We start from the raw sequence: 16,071 nt of genomic DNA on the forward strand, positions 1-16,071 counted from the left end.
GAAGAGGCCCCACAACTGGTCTGGGGACTAGGTAGCTCCTTAGCACTCCCAAGGGGCTCAAAATGGAGTCATTTGCCTTCTCTTGGTATAGATTATTCTTTGTAAAGTCAGGGAGCTAACTTTTATCTTTAAGGCTAGAATTCTAGTTCAAAGAACAAAAAATAAAAACTTACTAGGCGTAATGAGAGATGATATCAACAAAGTTAAAAGCAGAATTTGCCTAATCATATAATGACCCGCATATTAGATATGCTTTCTCTCCATTGGGAGAACTATCACATTGAGGGATTTTTGAGCCAAGCATATGAGCCCTGTGTAAAACATATGGAATAGATACAGCTGGGATATAGAGACAGTGGTCCATGGAAAAAATCATCACTGATTGCTTTCCCAGCTAAATGAGAAAAATAAGGGCAAGGTAGTGAGTTTTTTATAAAGCTGTTTGCATTTATTCTCCTTTAAGTTGTGATTTGTATTATCATTTATATTATTTGTAAAAGTGTTGTTGGCAAGAGTAAATGGAGGTTTTTTTGGTTGTTGCTTGTTTTCTTATTTGAAACAAAAGTTTGTATGGCTGTGGCCATACCTCTGGGCCATTTAACTTCTGAGGCTCAGTTTCCTCTTTTGACAAAAAGGGAATTGTAATACGCACTGCAAGGACTGCTGTGAGAGGTGATTAATTAGATGATGTGTAAAGCCGTGTTTTTTAAAACTGCGTAACTGTATCAAGATAAGGTATTATAATAGATGTAATTTTAGTATTAATTTTAAAACATGTATTTTACCTTCTAGGTCAGTATAGTCTAAATTTAAACAATATTCCTGATCAGCCAAAGGATGAGAACATCATGGGACTTCCGCAGAAAACTGAGGCCATTTCATCTGTTCAGGATGAAAAAAAGTCTGTTTTAAATGAAAATCAGGTGACATCTAATCAGTATGAGCAGAAAATTGCCACGTATGTAACTCACATCTATTGTTGTGGGGTCATCTTGGGAATATGGTTTTACTTTTCCTTGACTTGTATGTGAAATATTTACTCTGAAGACTAGAGCTATTTAAAAGTTTATTACTTAATATTTATGGAGTAAGTAGTATAGAAACATATGATAAGGTTTCTGTTATTTTTTGTGTCTTGTCTTAGAGAGAATATATGGAAACCAGCTGACATATTCAGTACTCTGGGAGAAAGAGAACGTGATAGAGGTTTGTTGGAAGCAAAGAAAGCCCAGTGGAGGAAAGAGCTTGGTAGGTAATTATTGCACATTTTATTATAGTTTTGTTGGCTTAAGGAATGTATATTGAGGATGAAGTACATCTTGCAGTATGATATTATCAAAAACCTTGTTTTATAACATTCACCATCTAGAGTAGTTTTCTGCAAGTGGCATAAGAAACTTTGTGATTTCACATTCCCTTATGTTATATCTTTTTGTTTTCTGCTCTGTGGTGTGCACCAAAAGCCACAAATGAACATTAGTATCATCAGTACCCTTCTGGAGCTCAAAGATTCCTAAACATTTCTCATTTCCTGAGAATCCATTTTAATATTTTTCCATTACAGAAATTCTGTGGGTTAAAGATGGTTTTATTTAAAAATAATTCATTTTAAAAATTAAAACATTCTAATCAAGAATCATCAATATGATATCAATCAGTATATCCCATACAAAAATAAGCTTATTTCTTTTCTTCAGTCTGTAGACATCATAACAGAAAAAGTTATAATTTCTGTTAAGTAGGGTCTTAAGGTAAGTAAGATAATAACTAAGAAACTCCTGTTACTTCTTGGACTAGACTTAGGGTCCAGGTATCAGAGTTTGGAAAATACATGAGGTAATAGTTGTACTTGGGAATAGTTGTACTAAAAGCATGAAGATGGGATTCACTGTCCACTGAACTGGAAAGTCCTACCAGTTAGTCACAACCCTTCCAGGACAGGTGATCTAGAAAAAGATAAGCGAAGAAATAGGGAATGAATTGATGTTGGAAGTCAAAGTAATAGAATAATAAAGAAATTAAATGTATGGTAGCAGTATCAGAAGGTTTGGAGATCTGATGTGTTTTATATCATAATTGCAGCTTTAAATGTTTGTTCAGTACAAATTTGGACACATGATTTTTTGTACCTTTTCAGCAGTTACAAATAATAATGGCTGACATTTATTAAATATTTACTTTGTGTGGGGCCCTATACTGAAAATAGACATCATTATTGCTCTGATTTCACAGAATAAAAAATGGGGTTTAGAGGGATGAACATCATTCTGCCTTCAGTCACACAGCCGGGAAGTGGTTGAACCTGAATTTGACCCCAGGGTTCTCTGACTCCAGAGTTCTAGCTTTTAAGCCTTTTAGTAATAATTAAATGAACATTACTGTAGAGTAGAACCTCACAGTAATTAGCATAATATAAAATATGTTCTGAAAAAATTGCTCCTTATTTATAATTGTAGTAAAACAAACATTTTTACATCCATTTATGCCATACTTAAATTTGGTTCTGATTAAACATTTTCTTTTATTCCATATCCTTAAAATTCTTCTCTGTCTTGTGAGTTAATCTCCTTCCTAAAAAACAGTTTTGATCTGTGTTGGAATCTGCACTCTTTAAGAAGGTCATGATTTGTTTACGTCATTTTTTTTTTTACAGTTTTTGTATATTTTTTTAAAAAGGACATTATTTACAGATGAACAGGTTGCTTTAAAGAAGAAAGAAAAAGACGCATCTGAAAAATGGAATAATCCATGGAAAAAATCTGAAAGTGATAAAATAGTATGGGAAAAACTTCAAATTCTCGATCAGGCTAAGGTAAAAGTGTCAAAATCAGGCACTTACGGAATATAAAATACCTTAACTGCACTTTTTTAATGCTAAGCCTTGTTTATATCATACAGCTTTTTTTTTTTTTTTTAATTTATTTATTTATGGCTGCGTTGGGTCTTTGTTGCTGCACGCGGGCTTTTCTCTAGTTGTGGTGAGCGGGACCTACTCTTCGTTGCGGTGCACGGACATCTCATTGCAATGGCTTCTCTTGTTGCGGAGCATGGGTTCTAGGCGCACGAGCTTCAGTAGTTGTGGCTCACAGGCTCTAGAGCGCAGGCTTCGTAGTTGTGGTGCACGGGCTTAGTTGCTGCACGGCATGTGGGACCTTTCCCGACCAGGACTCAAACCCGTGTCTCCTGCATTGGCAGGCAAATTCTTAACCACTGTGCCACCAGGGAAGTCCCTCATAAAGCTTATTTTTGAAGCTTATTCATTTTTTTAAAACTCACTTTTCATATGGTATTTTAAAACAACGTTATTTTGAATTAAATTATGACCTCAGTTACTCTGTTTGCATTCTGTAAATAGTCTTACTATGTTAGTAGGTGAGTGTAAAGGCCCCTGGCACCTCCTTTAGGCTCCTATAAAAGAGCTCCACGATGTTATAGATGACCACAAAACTCTACCACTGACCATGTGGTATTCACTACAAGGTTATCAAATCAAACATAAGTGATTGCTTATCAAACATAAGTGTATACCATGTGTCCCTCGGGTAGTGCTTTGGGGACCTTTAAATTTTGCATGTATTTAATACTAGACAAAAAAGTACCCTTGTTTATCGTTTTGTTGTTAGACTTCTGCTAGCTATTCTAGCATTCTGTCACAGTCTCCCAGTCAGGTAATGGTGATCCAGGCTGACAGGCATTCACTGCCTAGAGCTAGGCAGATTTTAGAGGTAAGTTCTAAATGTCATTACTTTGAATATATAAGCTCTTTAGTACATGATGACTATATAACTTATTTTCCTTGAAGAAGTGAATCTAAATACTCTTTTAAATCACCAGTTAATTTTTATTGAGTGCAGTATGCTCCTTAAATTTTTTTTTAATTTATTTATTTTAATTTTGGCTGCGATGGGTCTTCATTGCTGTGTGCGGGCTTTCTCTAGTTGCAGTGAGCGGGGGCTACTCTTCGTTGCGGTGCTTGGGCTTCTCGTTGTGGTGGCTTCTCACGTTGCAGAGCACGGGCTGTAGGCACGTGGGCTTCAGTAGTTGTGGTGCATGGGCTCAGTAGTTGTGGCTTGCGGGCTCTGGAGCACAGGCTCAGTAGTTGTGGTGCACGGGCTTAGTTGCTCTGCGGCATGTGGGATCTTCCTGGACCAGGGTTCAAACCCATGTCCCCGGGTTCAAACCTGTGTCCCCTGCATTGGCAGGCGGATTCCTTTTTTTTTTTTTAACATCTTTATTGGAGTACAATTGCTTTACATTATTGTGTTAGTTTCTGCTGTATAACAGAGTGAGTCAGCTATATGTATACACATATCCCCATATCCCCTCCCTCTTGCGTCTCCCTCCTACCCTCCCTATCCCACCCCTCTAGGTGGTCACAAAGCACCGAGCTGATCTCCCTGTGCTATGCGGCTGCTTCCCACTACCTATCTGTTTTACATTTGGTAGTGTATATATGTCAATGCTACTTTCTCACTTCGTCCCAGCATCCCCTTCCCCTTCCCCATGTCCTCAAGTCCATCCTCTACATCTGCATCTTTATTCCTGTCCTGCCCCTAGGTTCTTCAGAACGATTTTTTCTTTTTTTGTTGTTTTTTAGATTCCATATACATGTGTTAGCATACGGTATTTGTTTTTCTCTTTCTGACTTGCTTCACTCTGTATGACAGACTCTAGGTCCATCCACCTCACTACAAATAACTCAATTTCATTTCTTTTTATGGCTGAGTAATGTTCCATTGTATGTATGTGTCACATCTTCTTTATCCATTCATCTGTCGATGGACACTTAGGTTGCTTCCATGTCCTGGCTATTGTAAATACTGGACAGGCGGATTCTTAACCACTGTGCCACCGGGGAAGCTCTGCTCCTTAAATTTTAAAAAAGTTATTAACTATTTCTTTTTTTCCTTCCTAATGAACATTTACATTTTAACAAATGTATTCTGAAAATAAGGCAGTAACCTAAAGGTATGATTCTGGTGGTAGACATTTTCAGTACTGGTAGAGTTCTTATAGAACCCCGTCAGTTAGATTGTTTGCATGGCAGCTTGTTCTGCTCCATATAGGACTGACTAGCTTACATCAGTTTATAGTCTGTTGATAATTTTACGTTAACAAAAGGAATGAAATATGAATTACGTTTTTCTGTGTTCCCAAAAGCACTTTGACCAAATGTTAAAAGGCAATAAATTAGTCTTTCTAGAAGTTATTTTGGAAAACTCTATAGTTCTGGATGATAATTCTAAGTTTTTAAAGTTTAGAAATTGATGCATGCACATACTACTAAAAACTGCAAATAAAACTACTCATGACGTCATTGAGAATCAGTTGTAAGCTTATTTACTTTTCAACATGAGGATTAAAAAAACTTTAATGCTAAAAATATTAGGTATTTCTGTTACCGAAATGTCAGTTGAAGTGTTAGCATGTCATTTATTATTGCTTATTTTGCATGGCTTTTTAGGTCATTTATTATCTGGGAGTAATCCATACTATGATTGTTAATGAGATAAAGAATTAACCATTTAAGGTGACTTTTAGTTTTTTTGCTTTTTTTTTTTGAATGATAGCATGTGTCATTTTTTTTTAATAATCTAGAAAACCAGTAAAGTTATTTATATTTTAGAGTCAGAGATAGGGGTTGGGGATGGGAGAAAGACTAGAAAGGAAATCATATACTAAATCCAGGGTTGGACAACCAAGGATTAGAGTATGATTACCTATGCATATTTTTACTGTTTAAATGTAGTTTTTATGTATTTATGTGTGAATGCTGTAAGATAATGGAGAGGTGCTACTGGGGGGACATGAACTGCAACAAAAAAATCCCCCTTTAAATACTTGAAAGCAGTTGGTTTCATAAATCCCAGCCATAGCCACAACCATTTATATTATTTGAATATTAAGTTAACCTCTTAATGTAATTGAGAGGAGGAGAAATTTAGTTGCAAGCAGAATCATCAAGGCCAATTTTGTTAAAACATGAGATAATGCGGGGCTTCCCTGGTGGCGCAGTGGTTGAGAGTCCACCTGCCGATGCAGGGGACACGGGTTCGTGCCCCGGTCCGGGAAGATCCCACATGCCGCGGAACGGCTAGGCCTGTGAGCCATGGCCGCCGAGCCTGCGCGTCCGGAGCCTGTGGTCCGCAACGGGAGAGGCCACAACAGTGAGAGGCCCGCGTACCGCAAAAAATAAAAATTAAAAAAACATGAGGTAATGCATATTAAGTGCATAAGACAGTGGCTGACATATAACAAGTGTTTAATGAAAGTTTGCTCTAGTTATAATTTACAAAGCACAGGTCCATTCTGAACCCTGAGGCTGCTAAGAGTCAATCCTCTCACCATCTTCCTTTCCTCTCTCCTCTTCTTGATTCTCAGTCTTACTCCTCCTCCCCCAGTTGAATGGTCCTGTATTCTCTTTCCTGTATTGTTCAGCCCAAACGTTTTTTTACACTGTGCAGCTTAACATTTCTTTTTGTGTTTCTAAGAAATTTACTTATAGCCTCAGCCTTTGTGAGAATACGTCACCTCCATGAAACCTTGGCTTTCCCTAATGACTACCCCTTCCTGGGAAGCCTCTTAAGTGAAGAGAGTATATTCTAGCATACTAACATGGGATAGAAAGTGAGGTTATCTTTCTGCTAGCTTCTTACTGCTACCACCAGATCATAGTTCTGCAGTTAGCCAACAAAAAATTCCTCTTAATTTTCGGTGGTAAAAATTTGGTGGTAAAATATACATAACATCAAATTTACCCTTTTGTGGTGGTAAAATATACATAACATAAAATTTACCATTTTAATCATTTTTAAGTGTACAGTTAAGCGGCATTAAGTGCATTCACACTGTGTTGCAACCATACCACTATCCATCTCCAGAATTTTTTAATCATTCCAAACTGAAACTATACCCATTAAATAGTAACTCCCCATTTCTCCCTCCCCTTAGCCCCTGGCAACCACCATTCTACTTTCTGTCTCTATGAATTTGATTATTCTCAGTATGTTTAAGTGGACTAACACAGTATTTGTCCTTTTGTGTCTGACAGATTTCACTTAATGTTTAGAGGGTTCATCCATGTTGTAAACATGTATCAGAATTCCATTCCTTTTTAAGGCTGAAAATATTCCATTTTATGTATGATACTACATTTTGTTTATCCATTCATCCAAATGTTGATGGACATTTGAGTTGTTACCACCTTTTGGCTATTGGGAATAATGCTGTTATGAACCTTGATGTACAGATAATCTCTCCAAGTCTGTATTTGCAAGTCTTCTGGGTATATACCTATAAGTGAAATTGCTGGATCATATGGTAATTTTATGTTTTATCTTTTTATGTTAAATTTTTACCAGTTTTAATTTGATAATTTTATTTTTAATTGTTATACCGTTTCCACAGCTCCTGCACCATTGTGCATTCCCATCAGCAGTGCACAAGGGTTCTGATTACATCTTCACTAACACTTGTTTTTTTCTTTTTTTCTTTTGGTTGATAGCCATCCTAATGGATGTGGAGTGGCGTCTCGTAGTTCTGATTTACACTTCCCTAATGATTCTTGATGTTGAGCATTTTTTCATGTGCTTATTGGCCATCTGTATATCTTCTTCGGAGAGATGTCTATAAGTCCTTTGTGCATTTTTTTTTAACATCTTTATTGGAGTATAATTGCTTTACAGTGGTGTGTTAGTTTCTGCTTTATAACAAAGTGAATCAACTGTACCTATACATACACCCTCATATCTCCTCCCTCTTGCGTCTCCCTCCCACCCTCCCTATTCCACCCCTCTAGGTGGTCCCAAAACACTGAGCTGATCTCCCTGTGCTATGCAACTGATTCCTGCTAGCTATCTATTTTACATTTGGTAGTGTATATAAGTCCATGCCACTCTCTCACTTCGTCCCAGCTTACCCTTCCCCCTCCCTGTGTCCTCAAGTCCATTCTCTACATCTGTGTCTTTATTCCTGTTCTGCCCCTAGGTTCTTCAGAACCTTTTTTTTTTTTTTTTATGATTCCACATATATATGTTAGTTATACGGTATTTATTTTTCTCTTTCTGACTTTTTCACTCTGTATGACAGACTCTAGGTCCATCCACCTCACTACAAATAACTCAATTTCATTTCTTTTTATGGCTGAGTAATATTTCATTGTATGTATGTGCCACATCTTTATCCATTCATCTGTTGATGGATATTTATGTTGCTTCCATGTCCTGGCTATTGTAAATAGAGCTGCAGTGAACATTGTGGTACATGACTCTTTTTGAATTATGGTTTTCTCAGGGTATATGCCCAGTAGTGGGATTGCTGGGTCATATGGTAGTTCTATTTGTAGTCTTTTTTGTTTTTGTTTTTGTTTTTTGCGGTACGTGGGCCTCTCACTGTTGTGGCCTCTCCTGTTGCGGACCACAGGCTCCGGACGTGCAGGCTCAGCGGCCATGGCTCACGGACCCAGCCGCTCCGCGGCATGTGGGATCTTCCCGGACCGGGGCACGAACCCACGTCCCCTGCATCGGCAGGCAGACTCTCAACCACTGCGCCACCAGGGAAGCCCTATTTGTAGTTTTTTAAGGAACCTCCATACTGTTCTCCACAGTGGCTGTATCAATTTACATTCCTACCAGCAGTGCAAGAGGGTTCCCTTTTCTCCACACCCTCTGCAGCATTTATTGTGTGTAGGTTTTTTGATGATGGCCATTCTGACTGGTGTGAGGTGATACCTCATTGTAGTTTTGATTTGCATTTCTCTAATGATTTGGGATGCTGAGCATCCTTTCATGTGTTTGTTGTCAATCTGTATATCTCCTTTGGAGAAATGTCTATTTAGGTCTTCTGTCCATTTTTGGATTGGGTTGTTTGTTTTTTTGATATTGAGCTGCATGAGCTGCTTGTGAATTTTGGAGATTAATACTTTGTCAGTTGCTTCATTTGCAAATACTTTCTCCCATTTTGAGGGTTGTCTTTTCGTCTTGTTTATGTTTTCCTTTGCTGTGCAAAAGCTTTTTAAGTTTCATTAGGTCCCATTTGTCTATTTTTCTTTTTATTTCCATTTCTCTAGGTGGTGGGTCAAAAAGGATCTTGCTGTGATTTATGTCATAGAGTGTTCTGCCTATGTTTTCCTCTTAAGAGTTTGATAGTCTCTGGCCTTACATTTAGGTCTTTAATCCATTTTGAGTTTATTTTTGTGTATGATGTTAGGGAGTGTTCTAATTTCATACTTTTACATGTACCTGTCCAGTTTTCCCAGCACCACTCATTAAGGAGACTGTCTTTTATCCATTGTATATTCTTGCTTCCTTTATCAAAAATAAGGTGACCATATGTGTGTGGGTTTATCTCTGGACTTTCTATCCTGTTGTTCCATTTATCTGTATTTCTGTTTTTGTGCCAGTACAATACTGTTTTGATTACTGTAGCTTTGTAGTATAGTCTGAAGTCAGGGCGCCTGATTCCTCCAGCTCCGTTTTTCTTTATCAAGATTGCTTTGACTATTTGGGTTCTTTTGTGTTTCCATACAAATTGAGAAATTTTTTGTTCTAATTCTGTGAAAAATGTCAGTGGTAGTTTGGTAGGGACTGCATGGAATCTGTAGATTGCTTTGAGTAGTACAGTCATTTTCACAATGTTGATTCTTCCAATCCAAGAACATGGTATATCTCTCCATCTGTTTGTATCATCTTTAATTTCTTTAATCAGTGTCTTATAGTTTTCTGCATATAGATCTTTTGTCTCCTTAGGTAGGTTTATTCCTCGGTATTTTATTCTTTTTGTTGCAATGGTAAATGGGGGTGTTTCCTTAATTTCTCTTTCAGATTTTCACCATTAGTGTATAGGAATGCAAGAGATTTCTGTGCATTAATTTTGTATCCTGAAACTGTACCAAATTCATTGATTAGCTCTAGTAGTTTTCTGGTAGCATCTTTAGGATTCTCTATGTATAGTATCATGTCATTGGCAAACAGTGACAACTTTACTTCCTCTTTTCCGATTTGGATTCCTTTAATTTCTTTTTCTTCTCTGATTGCTGTGGTTAAAACTTCCAAAACTATTTGAATAACAGTGGTGCAAGTGGACAACCTTGTCTTATTCCTGATCTTAGAGGAAATGGTTTCAGTTTTTCACCATTGAGGATGATGTTGGCTGTGGGTTTGTCATATATGGCCTTTATTATGTTAAGGTAAGTTCCCTGTATGCCTACTTTCTGAAGGGTTTTTATCATAAACGGGTGTTGAATTTTGTCGGAAGCTTTTTCTGCCTCTATTGAGGTGATCATATGGTTTTTCTCCTTCAGTTTGTTAATATGGTGCATCACATGGACTGATTTACGTGTATTGAAGAATCCTTGCATTCCTGGGATAAAAATATGGAATGCTTCACGAATTTGCGTGTCATCCTATGTAGGGACCAAGCTCATCTTCTCTGTATCGTTCCAATTTTAGTATATGTGCTGCCGAAGCAAGCACCTTTGTCCATTTTTGAATTGGATTTTCTTTTTTGTTGAGTAGTAGGAGTTCTTTACTTATTCTGGTTATTAACTCCTTATCAGGTATATAATTTACAGGTATTTCCTTCATGAGTTGACTTTTCACTCACTTCATAGTGTCCTTTCTTGTACAAAAGTTTTTAATTTTGATGAAGTCCATTTTACCTATTCTTTGTTTTTGTTGCCTGTGCTGTTGGTGTCATATCTAAGAAATCATTGCCAAATCTAACGTTGTGGAGCTTCCCCCTATGTTTTCTTCTAAAGGAGTTTTATAGTTTAGATCTTTGATCCATTTTGAGTTAATTTTTATATATGGTGTAAGGTAACGGTCCAGCTTCATTCTTTTGCATGTGGATATCCAGTTTTCCCGGCTCCAGACTCTTCTTTCCCCATCAAATCATCTTGGCACTCTTGTCGAAAATCATTTGACTGTATATGAAAGGGTTTATTTCTGGGCTCTCCATTCAGTTCATTTGTTCTGTATGTCTGTCTTTATGCCACTGTTTCACTGTTTTGATTACCATACCGGGGGCAGAGGTCGGTGGGACGTTGCACCAGCCTGAGGCGTGCCGTGCGTTCTCCCGCGGAAGTTGTCCCTGGATCCCGGGACCCTGGCCGTGGCGGGCTGCACAGGCTTCCGGGAGGGGAGGTGTGGATAGTGAGCTGTGCTCGCACACAGGCTTCTTGGTGGCGGCAGCAGCAGCCTTAGCATCTCATGCCCGTCTCTGGGGTTCGCGCTGTTAGCCGTGGCTCGTGCCCGTCTCTGGAGCTCCTTTAAGTAGGGCTCTTAATCCCCTCTCCTCAAGCACCAGGAAACAAAGAGGGAAGAAGAAGTCTCTTGCCTCTTTGGCGGGTCTAGACTTTTCCCCGGGCTCCCTCCCGGCTAGCCTAGCCGTGGTGCACTAACCCCTTCAGGCTGTGTTCACGCCGCCAACCCCAGTCCTCTCCCTGGGATCCGACCGAAGCCCGAGCCTCACCTCCCAGCCCCAATCTGCCCCGGCGGGTGAGCAGACAAGCCTCTCGGGCTGGTGAGTGCCGGTCGGCACCAATCCTCGGTGCGGGAATCTCTCCGCTTTGCCCTCCACACCCCTGTTGCTGTGCTCTCCTCCGCGGCTCCGAAGCTTCCCCCCTCCACCACCCGCAGTCTCCCTGCGAAGGGGCTTCCTAGTGTGTGGAAACCTTTCCTCCTTCACAGCCCCCTCCCACTGGTGCAGGTCCCATCCCTATTCTTTTGTCTCTGTTTATTCTTTTTTCTTTTGCCCTACCCAGGTACGTGGGGAGTTTCTTGCCTTTTGGGAGGTCTGAGGTCTTCTGCCAGCGTTCAGTGGGTGTTCTGTAGGAGTTGTTCCATGTGTAGATGTATTTCTGATGTATCTGTGGGGAGGAAGGTGATCTCCGCGTCTTACTCTTCCACCATCTTCCCCCTCTCTGTAGTAAGGTTTGAAATCAGAAAGTGGTTAAGTCCTCCAATTTTCTTTTTCAATATTATTTCACCTATTCAGGGTTCCTTGAGATTCCATATGAATTTTAGGATGCATTTTTCCATTTCTGCAAAAAACATCAAGATTTTCAGAGGGTTTGCTTTGAATCTGTAGCTTGCTTTAGGTAATCCTGACAATACGAAGTCTTCCTATTCATGAAGGTAGGGTCTTTCCATTTATTGATATTTGTGTCTTTAATTTCTATCAGCAATGTTTTGTAGTTTTCAGTGTACATGTCTTTGGCCTACTTATTCCTAAGTATTTTATTCTTAGTATTTGGTGCTATTGTACATGGAATAGTTTTCTTAATTTTATTTTCCCAGATTGTTCATTGTTAGTGTATAGAGATGCAACTGATTTTTTCCTCCTGGTTTTGTATCCTGCAACTTCGCTGAATTTTATTCTAACAGTTGTGTGTGTGTGTGTGTGTGTGTGTGTGTGTGTGTGTGTGTGTGTGTATAGACTCTTGAAGGTGGTGGTTATTGTGCAGCATATGAGTTTGATGTGGATCCTTTTGGTATTATATTTTCTTAATGAGTAGATACACAAACACCAGTCTGCATTAATGCCCAAGATATTCATATATAATAATCATCACTATATTACGTATATTTTATCTTTTCCATTGTTTGGCATTTCAACTTTCTGACTTTTAAAAATATTATGTATTATTTCTGACACACAGAAGGATATGTTGACCTTAAAAAACAAAAGAGCAAGTTATTTTACCAGCAACATGAGTTTATTTGGGAATAGTAGACAGTTGTAATTCAGGACAAGCAAACTGTGACAAACCTTAGGCAAGTCTGGAGAACAGAGGAGAGGAACTTGATTTTGTAGAGGAAAGGAGGAAATTGGAGAGGGCTGTGGTAGCTGCAGGTGGTGGGAAGCTTGTTGCTAGTGAGAAGGAAATCTTGGTGGGGTCTGTAAGCTGTGGTGAGTCATATATGGGTGAGAGTTCCACCTTCAGGGCTTTCTGACTCCATTTTAAATGAGGTTTCCTTTATTTTTCACAGGTATAAAGGATAATCCATAAAACGTTTCTATTCATGTCATGTACCAAAAAGAGCTCATTATAGCATGGTTCAGAGTTCAACAAGAATTTCTCTAGATTTATAGCACTTACAGGACAGGATTTTTTTTAATAGTTGGTCACAACCCAGTAGAATAAAAATTGAATGCCTAGAACCTTTATATTCCATTTGTTGTCAAGTTACTTTAGAATTCTGAGAAGAGTGTTTGTGAATTATGAAGCCCTTTCCACAACAGAAATGGGTTGTGACTAAGTTATAAACTAGTACCAGTCCACTGATGGCCTAATTTCAGAAGAAAGAAATACAATAGCTTGACTAAAATGAATCAGTCCTAGCTAAAGTTTCCCTTTGCCTCTCTATACTGGCATTCTTGGAATCAGAGGAATCCTATCTCAGTCCTCCAAAATTAAACTTTATGGAAGGAAATCCTCTTCCTTATTCAAAACTGGTGGGGGGGATCCCCTGGCGGTCCAGTGGTTAGGACTCCGTGCTTCCACTGCACAGGTTTGATCCTTGGTCAGGGAACTAAGATCCCACATGCTGCATGGCGGGGCCAAAAAAAGAAAAGGAAAAAAAGCAAACAACTGAGTGGGTCTCTTTGCCTTATCAGAAAGATTTAATAATTAAATAAAATAAGGAAATTGATTTGTTTGAGGGCCTGTTAGGATCCAAGAAGTGTACTAAGTACTTCATATACCTGTGAATCCCCTTTTAGAATAAGAAGCAGAACTTACTAACAACTAAACAGGTGGAGGAGAACACTGAGAGTAAGTTGTGTACGCCAATTACCCATAACACTAAACCTAGATAAATCTCTCTTAAGTTAGGAAAAGAACAAAATAAACCTAAATTAGAAGAAATAGATCATGAAAATAAGGAATTTTCCCACCAGCTGTTGGTGGGAATGTAAATTAGTATAGCCATTATGGAAAACAGGATGGAGTTTCCTCCAAAAATTAAAAACAGAACTACCATACAATCCAGCAGTTCTACTTCTGGATATTCTTCCAAAGGAAAAAAACCACTAAATTGAAAAGATACATGCATCCCATGTTCATTGCAGTTTACAATAGGGGACATAAAGAAGCAACCTAGGGTCTATCGATAGATGAATGGATAAAGATGTGGTGTATGTATATAATGGCATGTTACTCAGCCATAAAAACTAATGAAACCTTGCTGTTTATAAAAACATGGACGGACCTAGAAGTCTATCTGCTTACTTCACTTATGCTAAGTGAAGTAAGAGAAAGACAAAGAGTACTATATGATTTCACTTATATGTAGAATCTAGGAAACAAAACAAATGAACAGAACATAATGAAGCAAACAGACTCATAGATACAGAGAATAAACAAGTGGTTTTGCTAGAGGGGAGGGGGGTGGGGGCATAAGTGAAACAGGTGACAGAAATTAAGAGGTATGAGCTTGTAGTTAAAAAATATATGAGTCATGGAGATAAATGTACAGCATGGGGAATATAGTCAATAATACTGTAATAACTTTGTATGGTGACAGATGGTAACTAGACTTGTGATCATTTTGTAATGTATAGAAATATTGAATCACTATGTTGTGCACCTGGAACTAGCATAGTGTTGCAGGTCAGTTTTACTTAAATTTAAAAATTAAAAAAAAAGGAAAGAAAATAAGGGCACCAGTCGGTGAAATATATAATGAGTGAAAATGGCATTGCAGGTAGAGAGTGAATCATTAGTAAGTTAATATATTATGCCAATAATTATGAAAACTTAGATGAAGTGGGTAAATTACTGGAAAAGTTATAACTTACAGGAACTGACATAAAAATAAGTAAAAAGCTTGAATAATTATGTAACCATTAAAGTAATTGTAGATCTGGGTAAAAAAAAACTTTCCCACAAGGAGAACAAAATGCCCACATGGTTTTACTGACAGTTTCTACCAAACTTTAAAGAAATAAATCCCAAATTTATTCAGCTTTCCAGGCAGTAGAAATATGAAATGGCCCCCAATTCATTCTGCAAGCCCAGTATAAACTTGGTATTAAAGCCAGAAAAATAACAAAAAAGGAAAATTAGGTTTATTTCATTCATGAATATACACACAAAAATTCTAAAAAAGTATATTAACAAGTAAAATTTGATAATGTGTAAAAAGGTAATATATCATGACTACGGTTCATAATGGGTTAAGGGAATTTTTAAAAATCTGCAAGTATAGTGTACCATTTTAACACAATAGAACAAAACATTTTAATAGATGCAGGAAAAGCATTTGATAAAACTCAAAGCCAGTTTGTTAAGGACAGTATTTCAGGCAATTAAACTAGAAGGAATTTCCAATTGAGTATTTAAAAAAAAAAAACAACCACCCTATAGCGAACATCATACTAAACGAGAAATTTTAGTAGTAGTCCCTTTAAAATTAAAAATTAAATAAAATGCCCATATTATTATTACTATGTTATTGGTAGTCCTAGCCAGTATAGCAAGACAAATTAAAAGTCTTAAGAACTGGAAAGGAAAAAATAAAACTGTAGCAGTTTGTCATTTATATAGAAAACCCAAAAAATCTATGGGCAAAATATTTTAGAAATTAAAAGTGAGAATTAAGGGCTTCCCTGGTGGCGCAGTGGTTGAGAGTCCACCTGCCGATGTAGGGGACATGGGTTCATGCCCCGGTCCGGGAAGATCCCACATGCCGTGGAGCGGCTGGGCCGCTGAGCCATGGCCGCTGAGCCTGCGCATCTGGAGCCTGTGCTCCGCAACGGGAGAGGCCACAACAGTGAGAGGCCCGCGTACTGCAAAAAAAAAAAAAAAAAAAAACCGAAAAAAATGTGAGAATTAGTAATTTGCTAGGCCATAAAGTCTCAACAAATTTCATAGGTTTAGATTACACAGAATATGTTATCTGATCACAGTGGAATTAAGCTAGATATCAGTAACAAATAACAAAGTTTCCAAATGTTTGATATTTAAGCAGTAGTCTTTTAAGTGAAAGAAAACTCAGAATTAGAAAGTGTGTTGAACCGAATGATGATGAAAATATATATGAGAACATATGAGCTTCCTGTGCTTGGACG

The 16,071-nt window shown here is 38.0% G+C and overlaps 1 protein-coding gene across 7 annotated transcripts in view; it reads left to right on the forward strand.

The window, feature by feature from the left end:
• CCDC66 (coiled-coil domain containing 66) overlaps positions 1–16,071 on the forward strand; it is a 54,243-nt gene that overhangs the window by 10,129 nt on the left and 28,043 nt on the right. For 6 of the 7 annotated variants that reach the window (XM_082664548.1, XM_082664545.1, XM_082664546.1 and 3 more), the window contains 3 exons: positions 793–958; positions 1,145–1,248; positions 2,691–2,812. In XM_082664548.1, the coding sequence (XP_082520674.1) occupies positions 793–958; positions 1,145–1,248; positions 2,691–2,812 (392 nt within the window). Of the gene's footprint in view, positions 1–792; positions 959–1,144; positions 1,249–2,653; positions 2,813–16,071 lie in introns of those variants that run through there. The other variant, XM_082664551.1, reaches the window with a different exon arrangement.

Source organism: Grampus griseus (genome assembly GCF_964374135.1).
Source record: "Grampus griseus genome assembly, chromosome: 10".
Lineage (NCBI taxonomy): Eukaryota > Metazoa > Chordata > Mammalia > Artiodactyla > Delphinidae > Grampus > Grampus griseus.